General features: G+C 46.8%; 1 protein-coding gene across 3 annotated transcripts in view; it reads left to right on the top strand.

Moving 5' to 3' along the window:
- Positions 1 to 18,858, top strand: part of PIK3R3 (phosphoinositide-3-kinase regulatory subunit 3) — a 73,104-nt gene that overhangs the window by 35,373 nt on the left and 18,873 nt on the right. The window contains exon 1 of one of the 3 annotated variants that reach the window (XM_069023310.1): positions 8,759 to 9,466. The exons of the other annotated variants lie outside the window; for them this stretch is intronic. Coding sequence (XP_068879411.1) covers positions 9,361 to 9,466 — 106 coding nt within the window. The 5' untranslated portion in view covers positions 8,759 to 9,360. Of the gene's footprint in view, positions 1 to 8,758; positions 9,467 to 18,858 lie in introns of those variants that run through there. 3 annotated transcript variants of the gene reach the window in all.

Below are 18,858 nucleotides of genomic sequence, written 5' to 3'. Positions count from 1 at the left end.
TACTGTTTTCACTCATTTAATTCCTCAAAGCACTTCTAAGAGGCCGTTCATCTGGGAGGTATCGCCCAAAACAAAGCTGTATTGTGTACGCTTGGTCAAAGCAAGATAAGAGCTTCCCAGCGATAGGGGAGTAAAGGTGCTTCTTCAGGTGCTGGCAGCTCTCAGAGAGCGCAGTGTTTGGGATGTGTCAACTCACCAGCCAGGATTTGCCTAGGTACAATATCGCTCTTCACTTTCTGGCACCCTGGAAACTGTTGTATCAAACCTTAGTAGAGTGTTTCGGCCTGGTAATCAGCATCACATGATTTACTTTGTTTCTCCCCTTTTTCTTTTCGGAGACAATATGCATTTTATGCTCTGTCAGCAGAAGGCAGGGCAGAGCTCACCCTTTGGAGCATCCCACTCCTGCGATCTCTGGCAGCTGATGGCTGTCTCTATTCTCCACAAAGAGCTCATGTCCAGCACATTCATGGCACCAGGAAACAAAGGTTTTCCACTGAGTTCTCTACTAACCTATGTGTTGTGAGAGAGACTTTTTACCCAAAAGCTTTGTCCTTAGTAAAATCTGAAGATGTTGCAAGTTTTGTCTGGTCCTTGAGGAACAGATAAACTGCTGGACGTCCGGAAATCCTGGACACAAGCACCATGCCGGCACAACTCAGCCCTCAGGCACAAGCTGAGCAAGACCAGTGATCCCAGCCATACATGTGCTGCGCAGACCCTCTGTGCATGGGCTGTAAAGCTCCTGCTTTCCAAAAACTCTGGATTTGTTGAATGTTTTGAGGACATCTGTGCAGCGTAGGCACTGGTGGGCTCAGGATTCCAGCAAACGGCCCAAAGATTTACCTGGTGCGCTGGGAAGCTGAGCTTCATGCTGCAGTGGCTGATCTGCCAGCCTGTGCCCACCACGTGCTATGACAGTGTAGTCAGGACTTGGCAAATGTGAGAAATTTTGGGGTTTGATGGATAAAGTCTTGTCTAGTGGCACAACATAGTGTGCTGATTTGGAGGTATAAGGGAGGTGCTTTCCTGCATGTTTTTAGAGGGTACCTAAGACTCCACAAGGCAGGCAAGGCAGCAGAGACAGAGTGAGTTCTCAGTGCCTTGAAGTCCCACCTGTCCTCCAGGGAAATAATACTCTTCTCTTGGGAACACAGAATTATTCAACCAAATTGTTTGGAAATCTTCAGCAGGGAAAGAATCTTAATGCAAAGGACAGATAAAAAAAGGTCTTAATGAACCTGACCTGCAAGTTGCCTTTGCTCAAACCCTCCCTGCCCATCACCTTGGCTGGACAAGGAAGGCATTGCATTCACATGCTGGATTTTAAATGCTCACCCTATACCGCACTGTTTGTTTTATTTCCCCACTCAGCATTCGGAGGCTCTTCTTCTTATGCTTATTTACTGTAAAGCAGAGAAAGCCAGGGAAAATGATCTCCAAAGCAAATAGAGCCATGTTTCCATTTGGGAAAACTTAGAGGGAAAGTGCGTGTAGCTAAGCAACAATGCATGATGGTAAATGGGTCATTTTCCAAGGCATGAATTGCATGTGGATAACTGCAAGGAAAACAACCCCAGCCAACACACTGCCGACACTTGAATTCTTGGCCTAAGTGATTAATAAGAAATGAGAGGACTTTTCAATACCCCTGAGAGCTCCCTGGGTTGTTATGGGGCTTTTTCTCCAGCTTTCAATCTCCACCCAAAATCTGGGGTGGGAGTCTCCGTTCCTGCAGCTGGGCAGAGATCCGAGTATGGATGTGCTGCAGTGAGGTTCCCTGGACACAGAACAATCGGTCAGTTCCACCAAATCCCAGGGAAAGCAATGGGGGCAAAGGAGATGTATGGCAGGACGGGGGACTCAGCCATGAGAAACTTCCTTCTATTTTCGGCCAGAGGGAAGCCAGCATTCCCTGGTGCATTAGGACTGAAGTTTGATCCCAGCCTCCTCCAGCATTGCCCAGAGGTGGCTTTGCTCCCTTTCCCTCCCTGTGAAACCAGATGATCTCTGCTGCAAGGAAAGGGGGAGGTTCTTAGTGGGGGGTAACATGTTACGGACTTAGGAGGGTACTACTACCAGGATAACACTAGCAGAGGGATGGTAAAATCGTTTGGGAGGCCAGGAATGGGAGAGTTTGCTGCAAGATAAATAGGTGAGGCCACACTGGGTTGGGGGCATAATGTCCACATCACATAGCTGCTGCATTATGGGGGACCATGCCTGGCCCAGCCACAGGTGAAGGGTTAGGATACCCTTCAGCTTTGCATCCTAGGGTAGGGAAACTATTGTGGTGGGGTTTTTTTCATAATAATAACGAATCTACAGAGTTCAAGCTTTGCTTTTGAGGAAGTGAAAAGTCCTCTGGGCTTTTCAGAATTCCTCTTACTGGGAATGGTGCCACCTTCAAACCCATGCTGGCAATCCAGCTTGAAGGTCACCAAGTGGGATGTCAGCAGAGCAGGGCTGAGACCTCACTTTTCCTAAACGTGCTGTTGATTTCCTCTTCCTGCTGCTTGCATCACTGGCTGGGATCAAAACATAGACTGCCATGTTTATTAAAAAGAGTTACTTCAGGAAGGTATTGGGATTATTTCTTTCCTCCATGAATAAAGTTCTACAGTACCTCTTAAAATCAGACCTGAGGAATTTACAGAGTGGTTATTGTACATTCCTTGGGGGGGCAAAAAAAAAAAAAAAATCTAAGCAAGTAGTTCCAGTGCATTGAAGCAATGAATAGAGGAAGTGAAAAATATTTTAAATTCCTATACAGTGTTACATTTTAAAAGTGTCCTGGTTTAGGACATTAGAATCAGGGAAAGAGCTTTTTTTCTCTCTTTTTTTTCCCCCCTCTAATTTCTCTGAACTTGTTACAAGTCTCCTTCCATTTTGCTCACCATTTCCAAGCAACTAAATAGAGAGAGGCCTGGAACGATGACAGAGATGCGAAGTGCACAAAGGGACCAGAGTGTGGTCCGATAATTCTGTAATTGGAGCTGCTCGAGGCAAAATTTTTTTCAATCCAGTGTAAATGGGAATCGCTGAAACCCTTAACAATCGGTCTGTCAGGCTGCTTCTTTAATGGATTGCTCTGTTTAACTCTCTCTGTTTGTCACTGGCAAGATGACAAGAGAAATTAGTGTACTGGAAAATATAAGGTAACTGGCAGTTCCCCAGCCCGGTTCCACAGCCCCGCAGACCCCGGGGTGCTGCAGCGCCAGAACCCGGCTCACCGGCTGCTCTCCTCCCTCTGTGGAGGAGGAGAAGGAGGAGGAGGGGAGCTTACAACCTCCTGCCCTTCCTAGGGGTAGGAAGACCTGCAAAAATACCCCGTGGCTCTGGGACTGAGCCAGTGAAGAGCATGTGGAGAGAAGGGGTGCCCCATGGCTGGTAGCAGGCCAGGACTGGGGTGGGGAGAGCACCGAAGCATCCTCCCAAGTAGCAAACCTTTCATCAGCGGCGAACGGGCTTTGCCGCCTGCTTTTACACCACGGATACCCTTTGTTAAAGCGCTGCGGGTTAGTGTCAGTTTTCTGGGAGTAGTGGGTGTGGGTGGGAGCAGTCACCGTTAGAGAAGATGCTTCCAGCGTGTGCGTGAGTGTGCGTGAGCACATGTGAGTGCGTGCAAGGGTGCACTGCTTTGGAGATGCTCCGACATCTCCATTGTTTGCAGCCAGACCCTGAAACTTGGCAGCAACGATGCCCCGAGGCTAGAGATGTACCTTTCACTTTTCCCATGAAATTCCATTCTGGTTTGGCTGACTTATAAAAAAAAAAGTTTGAAAATCACCATTTCCCTTCTGCTGCCTGCATTCCTCAGGAAAACTTTGGCAGTCTGTCAAAACAATAACTGAACGTGAACTTTCTAAAGAGCTGGCCCGGTGCTGTCTGCCAAAGCAGCAATTCAGCACAGCTCAGTGCGGCGTGTCCTTTCCCTCACCCCCCCATGCCCACCCCCTCGCACACCCGTCCGTGGGCACCCTCCAGTTGCAGATGTGTCCACCCCAGACACAAGTGTGCAGAGCACAGGGTTGGCATTCACTCTCCAGCTGCAAAAGCAACACACACCTCCTCTCCCCTCACAGGAGAGCAGCTTTCTGCTTCCATCCCAGACCGTTACTCCTGCAATTTTTTGGGCAGAAGCCTCCGGAGCAGTGAGGAAAGGCCAGTCCAAGCCTTGCTGAGGAATACCTTAGGTCCAGCTGCAACAACCTACATTGTAGACATTTATTTAAAAGATCTTTTTCTTTATTTTTTTTAATGTTATTTCCTATGTTAAAAGAATGTTGTTTACAATGCAAAGCCAAGTGCTTTTAAGTTAGGAAATGCCTAATGTATGATTCCTTGCAAGCTCAGCTCTGTGTGCATGCCTTGTGTTCCGACCTTTATGGACATGAGCCCCTATTTCAAACTCTTCCTTATTCTGTGGACAGGGAAGGGAAAAGGGCACAAGCTGCTCCTGGAGCTGTAAATAAGACACTTCCTAACACTGAAGCATTTCATTTGAATGTTTTTTGCAGACCGCATATTATTCTTTAATACAGGTTTTTAATGCAATGTATAATTTTCAAACCAAAGCACCCAACTTCGGCACACTTGCCAGAGTTCTTCCTCACCACAGAAATGTGGCCGCATCTGGGGTGGAGTGAGGCAACTGTTTTGCAGCCTGTTAGGACATAAAATGGCTCTAAAGCAGAGAGAGGAAGCACAGTCCTTGTTAAAAATGCCCATTACATTTCACATGAAGGTTCTGGACGATTCAGGAAAGCAAACTGCTGCTACTTCACCCCTGCAGGGAGTAATACTCTTAATCTTGTGGCAAATGCTTTGTGGTCTTTGTGGTACTTTTGGGGCTCAGACCATACAACTGAAGGGGAAAATGGTACTTGCACTGTCTCCATGGTTCAGGAAAGTGGGATGAACCTCTGCCATTCCCAACACCTCTTCTCCTGGCAGCAAGCCCCAAGGTTGGTTTGCAGAGCACTGAGCCACACTGAGACCCCAGCAGCAGGATCTGAGCCAAAGCAGACCAACCCTCCCTCCTTCCCTCATCTCCTCACCTCCAGGAGCTGAGAAACAGGCAGGAAGAATCCGTTAACTAAACCAAACTGCTGTAACTGGTTGTTCTTGTGCTGTTCCTTGCAAGGTGTGGCTGCACCCGTGGGAAGCTGGCCAGCAGTCTCAGCACATTCTCCAAAAATCCCAGTGTCTGTGCAGCAAAAGGCCAGTAATTTCATGTAGCATCTACTGACAGCCAGGGAGTTGTCCTTTCTGGTGTTAATGCAGTTCTACCTTTTCCAAGCTCCCCTCCATCAGGCCCTAAGCTTGTGCTAACAGTGAAGCTAATATCTGAATCTCGGGAGTGGCCAGGAGTCTCCAGCCTGCCCCAAAAGTCTCTCATCATTTTCGTGCATTTGGCTGGCAGCACTGTGGATTCAGCCCCCCTCTCTCTTCCACCCCTCCAACTATAAAAGCCTGTTGTGGCCCACATTCAGCTGTCGGATATCACATTATCATGGCTCGGCAAAGAGGAAACCAAGCAGTTTGGCACAAATGGCTTTTCTGTGTTCAGTCTGTTCCAGCACAGGTCTGTTCAGCTCCTCCTGAAGCACATGGAAGCGCTCAAAACTTCAATATTTAATCTTGCCTTGAAATGTGAATTGTCAGATCCGAGGAAAGGAAAGGGAGCAAATGCACAGCCGTCGACACAGGATGTCAGGAAGGCAGCAGGCACTGGGCTCACTTCTTGTCTTTCAGCCTTAGTGTGGGGTACCAGGTCCCCTCCTCCAGCACTTTGACCCCTGCTCAGGCACTGCCAAATCACTATTATTTTGTTTCAGTGTTTGAATGTAGCTTTTCCTATCTTGGGGTGATGTATTGAGTCTGCGTGGCTATTTTTGGCAGGGAGAGTGCTACCAGACCTTGAGCATCCCTGAGCCCTCGGCATGCTCCCGGTTTTGTGTCTGCTCTGTGATGCTCAGACTTTGTGCCTGTGGAGGAGAGGCACAGGCAGAGGGGGTTTAGCAGTGTGTAAGGCAGCACATGTGCCTCCCTCTCCCTCCTGGGCACACACATGCACACCATGCTCATCCCTGGTGCAAGGCAGGCAGTGTGGTAGGAAAAGGAGCACCCCATACGTGCGTGTTGGGAGCCAAGCAATCTTGGGTAAATTATAAGCACAGTTTTGAGAAATAAAAACACATTAATATTCTGTTCTCTCAAGGCATTATCCTACTGTTTACCATTACACACAATCCTCTGCCTTAAATTGCATCTTTGATTAAAGCAGCAATGAGAGAAACCAGTGCTAATAACAAAATGTATTCTGCTTTAAATCACTAAAGTGAAAACATCAATAAGCTGTAACCATCAGTGCCGCCATGAAAATGAAGGCAACCACCATGGGAAACAGCAAGGATGAAATCCACTTTGCCAGCATAAAAGCCAAGTAATTAGGTCTTATGTGGGTGGAACTTATAATGAGGTGCAGGAAGGGGGAAAATGAATTTCAACCTGAGTCTGCCTCCTCCCCCCACTCTGCCAGAGCTGCTAATCAAAGTTTGGGTGCTGCCATAGGGACCCCAGCCCCATTTTTTAGCTCTGCAGGGCCTGCAAAGCAGCATTCACCTCTGCATCTCCACCCATGTCTGACCCTTGTGGGATCCCCCACACCCTGCCAGTGGGCAGCCGATTGCTTGCACCCAAAGCACCAAGTTAAATTTCACTGGGGGAGCCAGCTGTGCTTCCAAGGAGGGCATTTCCCTTTGAAGAAGCTGGAGCTGATACATGGTATCAGCTCAATAATTTAAAAATTAGAAAAAGGAATCGTATCTGGTTATCGTGGATTAATCAGAGTTTGCAGATGGGTTTATAAAATTAATTTATATACAGTGAGTGACTTGAATCAAAGCCCTGTGCTCTTTTGCAGCTGTCCGTCCCTCAAGCAGCTCTGTTCCTGGAGCAGGCTGCTCTCAGTTGCTTGCTGTGGAAGTTGTGATACATCAGCAAACTTCACATCTTCCCTTATACTCTTCCGTTGGGTACGGCCTTTCACTTATTCAGTGTCGCAGTCACCCTAAGGTTCAGCCAAGCCAGGAGGGTGTTTTCAGGAGCTGCTACCTAATGCCACAGCAGGACAAATTATTCGTCACTTGCTGTTCCACGCTTTGAAGTGCAAATAAAGCAGGCAACTTCAGTGCTGGGTTTTCCAACATTCCCTGACATCTCCACAGCAGATCAAGGTGTTGTCCATCTTTGTGCCTGTGACACTGGTTGGGAGTCTCTGGAAAGGACTTTTCCTTAATTTCTCAGCAGCAGCCTTTCTCTAAGGATGCTTTGCCGCGCTAAAACCGAGGCTGAGTGCCGAGCTGGCTGCACTTCTGCCTCCTGCCAGTGCCTGCGGGCTGTGGCTGCCCATCGGGATGTGGCTGCCAGGCAGGCTGAGGTTCCATTTCGGGTGTGTTTGCAGCTCAGACTTAGCCCAAACCCTGTGAGAGGCAGACATCCAGTTTGGTGCCTTTTCCTGTGGGTTTTGTTTGTTTTTCCTTTTTTTTTTTCCCCCGCTGGTTATGTCACTAGAAAGCGCGGCGGATTTTTCTCGGGGGTCACACTCGTTAGCTATGGTGCCCTCTGAAATGGTCAAGGTATTAGGTGGATTATGTGGCTAACACAGCGGGCAGCTGCCACGGCCCTGGCAGAGGAGAGAGGAGAGCCTATGTTTGTGGCCAGTGCAGCGGCTGAGGGGTCAGCCAACACAGGCTCCCGCCGGGGATGTGGCCAGCGGCTTCACCTGTACAGGGTCCCCTGAGCCCGGGTCTCCCGCAGGCCCATCCCCACAGGGCGGCCGGCCCGAGCTAGAGGGTGGCAGGGAGACCCGGCGCTGCGGCGCACCAGCTCGGGGCGGGGGCAGCACCGCCGGCGGTGCGGGCGGGAGGTGTTTCCCCAGGGGCAGCGCTGGGGCCGGCGGTGCCGAGGAGCGACTCAGCCGGGATGCAGGGCCGGGAAGCCGGGCCGAGTCACCCCGCGCCCGCCGAGCCCCGCTCTCGCCTCAGCGCTCGCCTTCCTTTGTCCCGCTTAGTAACCGGCGCTCGCGGCCAATCGCCATCGAGCCGGCCGGCCCCGCCGCGCGCTGATTGGCTGGGCAGCCCGCAGCCCTCTGCCAATCCCGGCGCTCGCTGCTCCCTCAGACAAAGGCAGCAGCTCTGGCAACTGCGCTCCGCTCCCCCCGCCCCCCGCGCGTGCTCCGCGGCAGCGGCCCCTTGGCGGCCGGCCAGCCAGGGGACCTACCACCTCCGCTGCTCGCCTCAGAACGGGGGGGGCACTACGAAAAGGCGTCGAGAAAAGTGGCGAAAGCGAGCCGGGTAGAAGTTAGAAAAGAGAGGAAGCAGATTTTTATTGTATGCTAAGCTTTCTGTGTGGGTGTGCCTCGCCGGCGCTAAGAGGGATGTTTCCCCTTTATGTCTTTATTATTTTTGCCCACCCCTCCTTCCGCCTCGTGGAAGCGGTCCCTCACACACACACCCGTTCACCTCCAAGGGGTTAAAAAGCCGGCGCGAAGCCCCGCCCCCTGGCGCCGGGGGGGCGTGGCCCGGTCCCCGGCAAGAGGCGGGTGGCGGTGGCCGGGCCCCTCAGAGCCGCTTAAAATGTCACCGAGCGCGGCCGCCCCGAGCCTGGCCCCGCCGCCCGCCGCCGCCGCCGCCGCCGCCGCCCGCCGCCCCGCGCCGCCAGCAGGGCACGGCGGGCCCCGCCGCGGACCGCCCGCCCGCCGCTGAGCCCCGCGCACCCAGCCCCGCCGGCGCGCACCGCACCGCGGGCATAGCGCCGCCCGCCCCGCTCGGGCTCCGCGCCTGCCCGTATTGTTGCCCGCCGCCGCTGCCTCCTTTCTCGTCCTCCGCCGGCGGAAAGAATTCATCCAGAGACTGAAATCGCCCCTTTTTATCCGCTGCTTGCCACCATCCCCCCGCTTTCCTGCGGGGGGCTTGTTTGGCTTGTGTTTTAAAAATACCCTCAAAACGGCGATTTTTAGAGAGAATTCAGGAAAGTGGCTTTTCTGTGGAAAGGTGTCTTTTTAAACAAAAAGAAGCACTCTCTCTGTATATATTATATATATAACTACCTATCTTTAGTTCCTGCAGGGCAGCTGCTGCGGTGACTTGCGTGGAGGCTTTTTTTTAAGTTTAATTTTGCGATTTAAATTTTTTTTTTCTTTTTGCTAAAAGTGTTATTTTAGAGCGAGGTGGATTCTTCTCGGCTTTGTTTTCTTTTCTTTTTTTTTTTTTTTTTTTTTTTCCCCCACCTCTCGATTAAAAGCCGAGCTATCCAACCTCTTATTTCTAACCCTGCTGGGACTTGGCTGTCGCGATGTACAACACGGTGTGGGATATGGACCGCGATGACACCGACTGGAGGGAAGTGATGATGCCCTATTCCACTGAGCTGATATTTTACATTGAAATGGACCCTCCAGGTAGGGAGCCGAAGCCTGCGAGCTGTCCCCGCACCCCTGGCAGCGGGTCGGGGGCTGCCGTCCATCCCTGCCCTCCCTCCTCCTGCAGACTTTTCCCCTTTAAAATAAAAGGAGAGGGGGAGGGGGGGTGGGAAATTAATATCTGTAGTTAAACTTTGTGTAAACTTTCCAGGGACTTGAGCTCGCTGTCTCGTGGGCAAAGTATTTTAATGCTGGGGTTTTTTTCTGTGGGGGAGGTGGGAGGATAAGAGCAATTTATGGTGCCTTTCGGGAGATGGAAGGAGGCAGGAGGAGGAGAGCTGGTCGCAGCCCCTCTCTCGTGTCTCCTTTTTTTAAAGCCTTTATCGAAAAGCGTATATTTCGGCTGTATTCGCTCCTAGAGGAGCTCTTTTATTATCCTCTTCACCTGTGTGCCTTTATGTGCCTGTAACACTTTGATGGTGGTGATTTACCCACCTCCATTCAGTTCCAGTTTAATCGCTTTTACAGTCTCCAAGACCCTTTTCTCCCCAGCTCTCTTCCAGCAGTGACAGATGAGGTGGTCGCTGGGTTTTGATGGAGGGGGGATAATACTTGGGAACAGGCTGGAATCCATCCCTGGAGGCACAGTTACTTTGATAACACGTAAAAACCTTGTTCAGAAGGATTTGATGCACTTTTTCTTCCCTCCCCCCTCCATGGATTGCTAGTGCTGAAAATGGGGAAATGTATTATCCCTCGCTTGCCTGAAGTTTTTGATGGGACAAAAAGTTTCTTTTGTGTCTGAAGAGGGAGGGAAGGCTTGTGAGGAGGAGAGGTTGAGCCTTTCTTTGGTGATGAATTAAAGTAAGCATAAATGGGTACTGGTGAAACTGTATCTATACCTGTAAGAGTCAAACAGGCTGAAGCAGTAAGGTAATTGAAGGGCCTTTATCTTCTCAGGTCTCTGATCTGTACAGCCAGAAGGTACAGTAAAATATGCACCAAAAGTGTTAGCCTGCAGAGAAATGGATAGCAAATAAGTACTTCTAAGTGGTGTCTTTTATGGGGCATGTACTTTCAGAATGTGCTTTTCAACCTGTGCCTGAATCGTGGCATGTGTCTGCAAGTGTGGTTTATTCTCTTTGTTTCAGCACAGTGAGCTGTGTTTTTCTCTCTGGAGGTATGTGGTACTTTAATTAAAACAGGAGGAGGTGATCATCCTGAGATTTTTGGATCGAAAGGACCTGTACTTGCTTCCTTTGGTAACTCTGACACTTTAAAAATTGGACAGATCCCTCAGACACCCAATACTGTCCACTACTCGTTAAATTCTTGCATACCTGACACTACCTATTTTTAGATGTTGCTCCTGAAAGCCTAAAGTTCAGTCAAGTCACTTTGCTTCTGTGAATTTTAAAGGATATCTTTCTTGTAAATGCTTTCGATTTTTTTACTATTCATGAGGTAAGTATTTGTGTGTGCTTGTATTAAATGAACAAAAACCCAAGTCCCATTGTAGGTGACTTCAAGCAATTAGTGTGGGGTTTTTATTAAAAAAAAAAATAAAGCCCCTTGAATGGCTTAGTACAAGGAGGCTGCTAAAAGGGGCTGGACAAACTGAACTGGTCAGAAAACAACTTTCCAGTGTTTCTGCAGGAATTTGGCCATGCAAAATTTTTCGGAAGCCTTTCAAAGTTTACATTAAGAAGCAGCTCTTCTATCATTAATAATGCTAATGCTTCCATCATTTGAGCCTTCTTGTCAGGGATCAAGGCTCTGCACAGTCCAAACACCAGTTAGCAAAAGGACTTAGTGTTACAGGCTGATCCCTGAAGTGTTCAGTAACTTTATCTTTCATATTTTTAAACTAGACGAGCCAGAGCTGGAAATGATGCACGGGATAATCCCCATGTGTATGTCCTGATTTTGTGGAACTGCAGCTTTTAAATTGCAGGGGGAGGGGGAGTGTGGCAGAGGGGGTCTGCTTTCTCCCTGTCCAGAGGCAGGGTGGGAAAGCGTTTTCTGGCCAGGGATGATAGGTCATCCCTAAGGGGAGTGTGGAGGAATTCATTTGGAAGGCTTAAACACTCGGCATGCCTTGGGATAAAGTCGCTGCGTTTGCACCCGGTAACAACCACAGCTCCATTTGGCCCACTTCCAACAAAAATTTGTGAAGGTTTTCGGTGCAGCATTCCCGGCGCGGTGGCCGGAGCTCCTGGGAGGCGGAGCGGTGGCAGCGTTCCCTCGGCAGCGCCCAGAGCAGCGATGTGCGGCCCCGCTGCCGAGGCAGCCCGAGCGCTCTTTTGTTCCCGCAACTTGAGCGGAGAGATCCCCGCTCGGGTTTTGTGCCGCAGCACCGGGCACTGGCGGATCCCGGGAGCCAAGTGTCTGGGCTCACGCATGACTGCCCCAATTACATTTTACTGCGTCCAAACTTGAGGCAGAAGACAAAAGCAAGGTGAACATAATGTGCGGTGTCACCCGTAACCTCCGAGCCGAGGGTGGGGATACTGTTTCTCGTTAAAGGCTAGTAGACCTTTAATTTATCTTGGCAGGCCGTCTTAATACCCACCTTAGCGTTGCCCAATAATAATGCAGAAATAAAATCTGGTGATGGCAGGCAGCCTGCAGCGCAGCCGGAGCTTCTGTCAGGCCTCAGTGCACCTGCACCAGCTTATCAGTGTGCTCGTGTTTGCTGTTCAGGGCTGTAGGTGTAAATGGATGTTCAGAGCAGGTCCTGGAGCCTCTCCGCTGCAAGGTTTTCTCTGAAGTTCAGAAATAAAAATAATAACACGTCTCTCTCACTCGAGTTTTTCACAACTCGAGCAGAGGCAGTCAGGTAGCAAGGGACTGACTGCAAGCTTTCTGCTAGGCTTTAATCTATCCTAAACGTAGGAGTGGGAAAGTTTTCCCAAACTGAGTGGTGGAACTAGGGATTCAGCTCTGCTAGCCTCACAAAGCATAATTTAGAGCAGTACAGCTAGCACAGGAGCCACTGTGGTGACAGCCAGCAGGGTGACTCCTGTTACCTCATGCTTTTTCCTACTGCTTACATTTTGTTTTGCATTTTATACATGCACCACTGGCATAAGGGAGGATCTTTTTGTGGCAAATAATACTACATGCAACAAATAACTTTCAGTATCTAAAGACACAACTGGGACCATCAGTTGCATATAGCTAACATAGCAGCTTCTCAACTTTCTGATGATGGATTAAGTTAAAGTGTTGTGCCTGTAGCAGCATTGTGTGCTGGCTCTGGCATTAGGGAGCTGTCAGGGGCTCACTCATATGTTTGTTGTTGCTGTGGGTCTTCCTGTCTGAAAAGACAAGAAAACAGGTTCTGGGTTGAATTCAGTTTATTTGACAATACCAGTTCAGGTCTGCAAAAAAGTTGTTACTGCCAGAAGTTTTTGAACAGAGGATTTCAAATTGACTGCAAAAGTTACCAGAGTATCTAAAGCACCACTACCTATGTATTGCCTCACTTTTATTTAGTAGGGCTAAGCAATGTCTTTCCCTCAGTAGATCTGGGATATGTTATCAGTTGTGTTGATGATAAAATGTGTAATCACTGAATACATTTTGTCACAGTTGGATGAAAATCAGTAAGAGCGTTCCGCTGGGATTTCTGATACAGATGTCAGCAAAGATATTTGGCTCAACTACAAATTAGAGGTTAGTTTCCTTTGTGTGGGTTATGAAGAAAACCACAAGTTTAAGGTAGGCTTCTAGTGCAGAATGGGCTCTATGAACAAATAGTACAATAACTTTGACCTGAAGCTATATGGAAGCTGCCTGTTTGAACCCTGAAATATGACCAACTACATTTATAACTTGATCCAGCTGTCTTTTTCAAGAACAGTACTTTGTCTTGCCTGATATGCTGTAACAATGCAGTTGCTACAAAATCTTTTGATAATTAGGTGGGGGGAGCACTAATCTATGGGCTGCTTAGTTTAGTCTTTGTAGAAGCAGCACTGCCAGTATATGAGTGAGACAAGTATTCAAGGGAAAAACTGTATTTATTCATTATAGTTTCTATTTCCTTCTCATATATAATTTGACAACCCTTATTTTAGGGGAGCGATACTATAATTGTAATTTGGAAAACACAGGGTTCCGAGCTCAAGGGCAGTGTTTACTGGGATACCAGGCGTGCTGTATCATTATCAGTGTTACAGTGGAAACTGGATGTGGCTTCTTGAATTGGGTTTGTGGTACACAGTAGCCAGATGTAGGTGAACACTGCCTGTCTATGCCTGACTAGTTTTCCAGTGGGAGAACAGATGCAAATTTGAATAGCATTGTCAGTGTTGTCCTTCAGCTTATCTGAACTGACTTCAGAAGCTTATCAAAGAAAAGTTCTGTTCTTACACATCTTTAAAAAAAAAAGTTCTACTAGGGCATGTATTCAAAACAACAGCACTGTAGCTTCAACTGTATTTTTTGCAAATTTAAGTCTTGATGGAAATTGTATTTCAAAAAAAGTAGATGTTTGGGTTTGAGAGTTGCCTTATTACAGAAGGGAAGTTCGTGCAGGTTGATTTGGGGTAGAGCAGGGAGTAAATAAGGCTCAGTCACTGTATTCTGCATATCTGGGGAAATGGTTTGGATTTGAGTCTCAGCTCCTGTGAAGACAGTGGTGTGAATTGCTTATACTCTGTTCTTGTTACACCTAGATTTCTCTACTAGCCTTTTCATTTAATGACTGCTGTAACAATTTCTTACTTCGGATTGCATTTTTAGGCTTGCTTTTGCATTCCTTGCATTTCATTTTCATTTTGATGGCTCTAACTGTTAAAGAATATCACTCATCGGCTTTCAATTAAATACATGACCACAAAAAATAGCATCATTAATAGAAAGTGAAATGCTGTTTTGCTTGAGATGAGAGAGCCTGCTTTAAAAGGCTAACATTTGTGTTTATCACTAGGTTTTTAGATTATGTAGAAGTAGTTGGGGGAGGGAAGGCTTGCTAATAGGAGTTGTTCAGCTTTGTTCTGTAAAGCTATAGGTTCGTGCAAACTAAAACATGAGGGGACATCCTGAGAAGAAACCAAGCTCTTCAACATGTGTTCTTGCAGCAAATGTTACTTCTGCAATTGTTGTTCCAAACAATTTTGTGTATTGCATGATTCCTGAAAGGAGTTAATCATGGTGTTGCTTCTGTTTCACCTGTTTAAAAGGAGAAAACTCTTCCCAGAGTTTCCTGTGGGGGCTATTGCTTTCTCAAGCAGCAGAGTTGACTTCTGTCTTTGCCATTGCCTGCATGATTATCTTATTCCAGACTGAAGCTATTTGGGCTTATCTTTGCTCTACAGCTTGGGAAAACAGAGGCATAGCTGGTCATATGCATCTGCGCCCAGGACTGAACACAGTTGGGTGCCTTACATCACCTCATGTTGGTTGTTTAGTGAGTCACTTTTTGGGCAGAGAGCTGGAGAAGCATAAAGAATACATTTATCAGCATGCCCTGTGTGTTTTAAAGCTTAGGCTTTATTATTGTCAGAAAGACTGTTAACTGTGTTGAAACAGGTTGCTATAAAACTTTAGTCCCATTAAAGCAATAGGTGTGCTCTAGCTGGATTTTTTGGAAAACTCATTTTTGTAAAGTAGGTTGCTGAGTAATGCTTAAGGAACAATCTCTGCTCATGTTCTAAGTGCCCCTATGGAAATGAGTCAGATTGTCTTTTTTTCTTCTGCTTTTTATCTCATTTCTTCTGACAGGTTAAAGTCTGCACAATAGCTAAATAAGCAAGAATTCACTTCTCCACATAATATAAACTATAGCAATGAGCTGGTGCTGGGTCCCCAATCAGTGTGAGTGGATGTAACTTCTTTAGAAAATATTTTCATTGTCCTTCCTGTTTGCTGTGTCCTCCATTCAATAGGCAAAGATTCTGCCATGTTCCAGTGCATACATTCCAGTATCTTAAGCTTTTCTAGTTCTCAAGGAAAGTGTCTATATACAGGGAGCTTTACAAGGATTCATGCAGTACAAAAGAAGGCAAAGTGCAGGTGGTGCCTCTTGTAGCCCTTTCCAAAAAGGACTCCAGCTGCCCTGCTGAACACCAACCAGCTGCCTGGTGAATCCTGATGCCGAAGCACAATGAGCTCTTAAGCTTTCCTGCGGCTGAACAGGATCCAGGATCTTCACTGGCTTTGAGTCCAGCAGCACACTCAAGATGGATGCCTTCCATCCAGAGCGCTTTGAAAAAGGAGATGAAATACTTCAACTGCTTCAGGCTGTGGCTGCTTCCAGCATTCACCCAGACTCTACCAGTTTTTGTGATTTTAATGGTAGTTCATAGGAATGTTACTTCTAAAAGCAGATATCCCTGAAGATGACACATAGTTATCTAGAAATGGCTTCAAAAACATCACATTTCTCTGCACAAAAGTTGGTGAGTTTGGAAGAATTATAAAAATACCCATCTGTTCCTTATCCCCTAATATTGTTTGTTCTTTTGCTACAAAATAACTTGACTTTTGGTTCAGTGTCACTTTGTGACTCTTGTATTTCAGGTCAGTTTTCTCCTTCCAAACATAAACCTGTTTCCTTTTATTAGCTACAGCTTACTCTCTGTTTCTTCCTCTAACCCTTGAAAGAAGAAAATCTACTGGAGCCATTTTTTCAGGTTTTTACCTTCTGTAGCCTCCCCCTAACTTTGTCTCTGGAGTCCCTAAAATCTGATGCTGCAAACAATCATATTTTCTTTCGGAGGAATTCTTTCCTTCCTTGCATGCCTCCCCTTAAAAAACCCAAACAAAACCCCTGAAGGCACAGCTGCTGCAATGGAGTTCAAGAAAATTTGCTGTAATGCGGGAACTTGGCTCACTGTTGACGTGTGAGGCTTTCTGAGTGTGGGCAGTAGGCCTTGCACTCCACACCTGTCCCAGAAAAATGTCTTAGAGGTAAAATGGATGAGAAGGTCTTTGACAGTGTTATGCCTGTAAGTTCTGTTGTCTGTTACAACCTGAATTTGTACATTGCAACTGAATTTCCCAGGCTGTCAGTACTCCTGTTGCTCTGCCCTGTGTAGCCATCTTGGGGACATTGTCAGAATCTACATCATTGGCCCTCAAGGAACTGCTCCCAAGTGTCAAATTAGAAATCTTTGGTGGTTTTGGCTTTGTTACCCCGATTCATCTCCTGTCTCCAAGAGTGCCTCTTGAAGGATACAAGGCAGCTTGAATAAATGAGATGAGTGTTTAAGATCCTTTCAGTTTTGAAGGGTACGGTACAGTCTCACTGATAATTTTTGGGGCAGTGAGAGAAGTCAAGCTGCTGCTCTGAAATGGATTTCATTAAAATGCTTTGAAGATCACTGTGTACTGAGTAAGGAGATTGAATCTGAGCATGAGCAATGGCCAGGCTTGACTATTCTAGGTCTGCTCTGAATCTCCCCTTCTGCTGTAGGCACTGCGGGGGATCCCAGGGATTGGGACTTCTGCCTCAGTGGAGCTTCCTTCAAGATTAAGGTTCTTAAAAAAGATGACTCATGACAAAGTGTACATCAGATTTCCTCTGAATACTTTTCTACCTTCAAATTTCTTCTGGATTCTTGATTTAGAAATGCACCTTTTGATCTTGATTTAGATGGCTCACTCTTAGCAATTTAGACGGTGTTGAAATATTTGTACTTGGTAACTAGAAAATGGTTTGACACAGCGCAAGGACAGGTACTGTATGAGGAACAGTTTTACATACTGCTTTGAAAGATTGGAGCTAGTGGTAAGCTGAAATAAAATGCTGCTTAGAGCAGCAAGAATCATATGCATTTGCAGCTGTATTATTATTATTTTTAAAAAGCCTCTTGTGCAGTAAACTTCTCAGTAGCACCAATTATTTCTCTGAATTGGATCCCCTGTGAGGTTTTAACTTGACATCTGGACAGATATTTAGTCTTTGAAATACCTGGGGAAAACAGCCCTGAGCTGTTTTTATTTAAATTATTGTTTAAAATTAGTTATTATTTAAAAGATCTTCTTCTTTTGGCTTTGGTATATCCCCTAGCCATAGCTGTCGTTGCTTGGGCCTGACTTCATTCTCTCTCTTCCACAGTGAAAAGCCAGTTCTTTGTTCTTGATTGCTATAGTTCTTTGCTTATCCTGAATTTTGTGTTTTCCTTGCTCTTATCAAAATATCTGTTCCCACATATTGACCAAAGAGTACTTTTAATGGTGGTTTGAAGACTCTGCCTGTGGAGGAGTAAAGAATATGCTGTGGTGTTTCTTCTGTGAAGACAGATGAGGAGCTGCTTTAGTTAGAAAGCAAAAAGGAGAAACTCCTTGCACTTTACATTTACTTTTGCTGTATAGTCTTCTAGACCTGACATCATAAAGTACAATGTTCTTGTTGAATATCTGAAATTTTCATGGCAATAAAATGTCTGTCATGGACTTTCATCCAGAGTTGGCAAAAGCCTGGGCCTGCTGTCTGCATGATAAAATTATTCCTTCCTTGTGTGAGCCAGGCATGTGATGCTGGTAGTGATAATCTCCGAGTGATAAAACATGGCGAAAGTTCTAAAACCTCTCCAGTTTATTAGGAGTGTGCTAATTATGCCTGATAGGTGGAAGAGGACTTACCCTCTTTGTCCTTCTCATGTTAATTTTGGGGCAGTCACCTCAGCCCTGTCGATTATGGAACCTCTGACACTACTGTAGTTTTGCAGCAGTTACACTGGGCTCTGGGTTGGAAGGAAGACTGTTTTTCTTTGGGCAGTGAAAATAATTGGGAAGCTGAGGCTTTTTTGGCTTTGCACTTTCATGCAAAGGCTGGAATGAAGGGGAGGAGCTGTGTTTTAGTACAGAAGTCAAAGATGCCCATGTCATTTGTCTGACTGTGAGCATCTTCCATTTCTTATATCTCAGCCCATGAAGTAATAGGGCTTGCAAAGTAGTGAGAGATGCTTTTGAAATGCCCAAAGGAATGCTGAACTTGACCCAGCCTCTTCACACACTGTTGCTGTCCCCTGTTCTGCAGATGTCCCAGAGCAGATAATATTTTAACCTGTGCAGTAGCTGAGGATGCTCATGAGGAGCAGAGTGCAGCAGAAGCCTGGCAGGCTGTAGGAGGTGTGGGAGAGGGCTGGATAGCTGGGGAGTTTTCAAACAAAACAGATCTTTATCAAAAAAGCCAATTAATCAAAACTGAAATATTTCTTAAAGGTGTTGTTTTTTATGAAAGTTCATAGAAACACAAGCAAAGCTATAATGGGAGTGTTTTTGTTGGAAGCCTGCCTGGCTTTCTGCCAACTTGTCTGCTGTTTTCTGTAATGAGATATTGAAAGACTTCAATTCTTTGAATATGTCTTACTCCTTGGCATCTCGCCTATTTTGGGGGAGGAGAGTGAAAATGTGAGCATGCCTGAGGTTCTGTGGCCAGCAATAATTCCATCAAGGAGCTTCCTTTCCCATTCCCA

The sequence above is a fragment of the Aphelocoma coerulescens genome, chromosome 8, assembly GCF_041296385.1.
Source record: "Aphelocoma coerulescens isolate FSJ_1873_10779 chromosome 8, UR_Acoe_1.0, whole genome shotgun sequence".
Taxonomy (NCBI): domain Eukaryota; kingdom Metazoa; phylum Chordata; class Aves; order Passeriformes; family Corvidae; genus Aphelocoma; species Aphelocoma coerulescens.
This window is presented reverse-complemented; position numbering and strand designations above follow the sequence as displayed.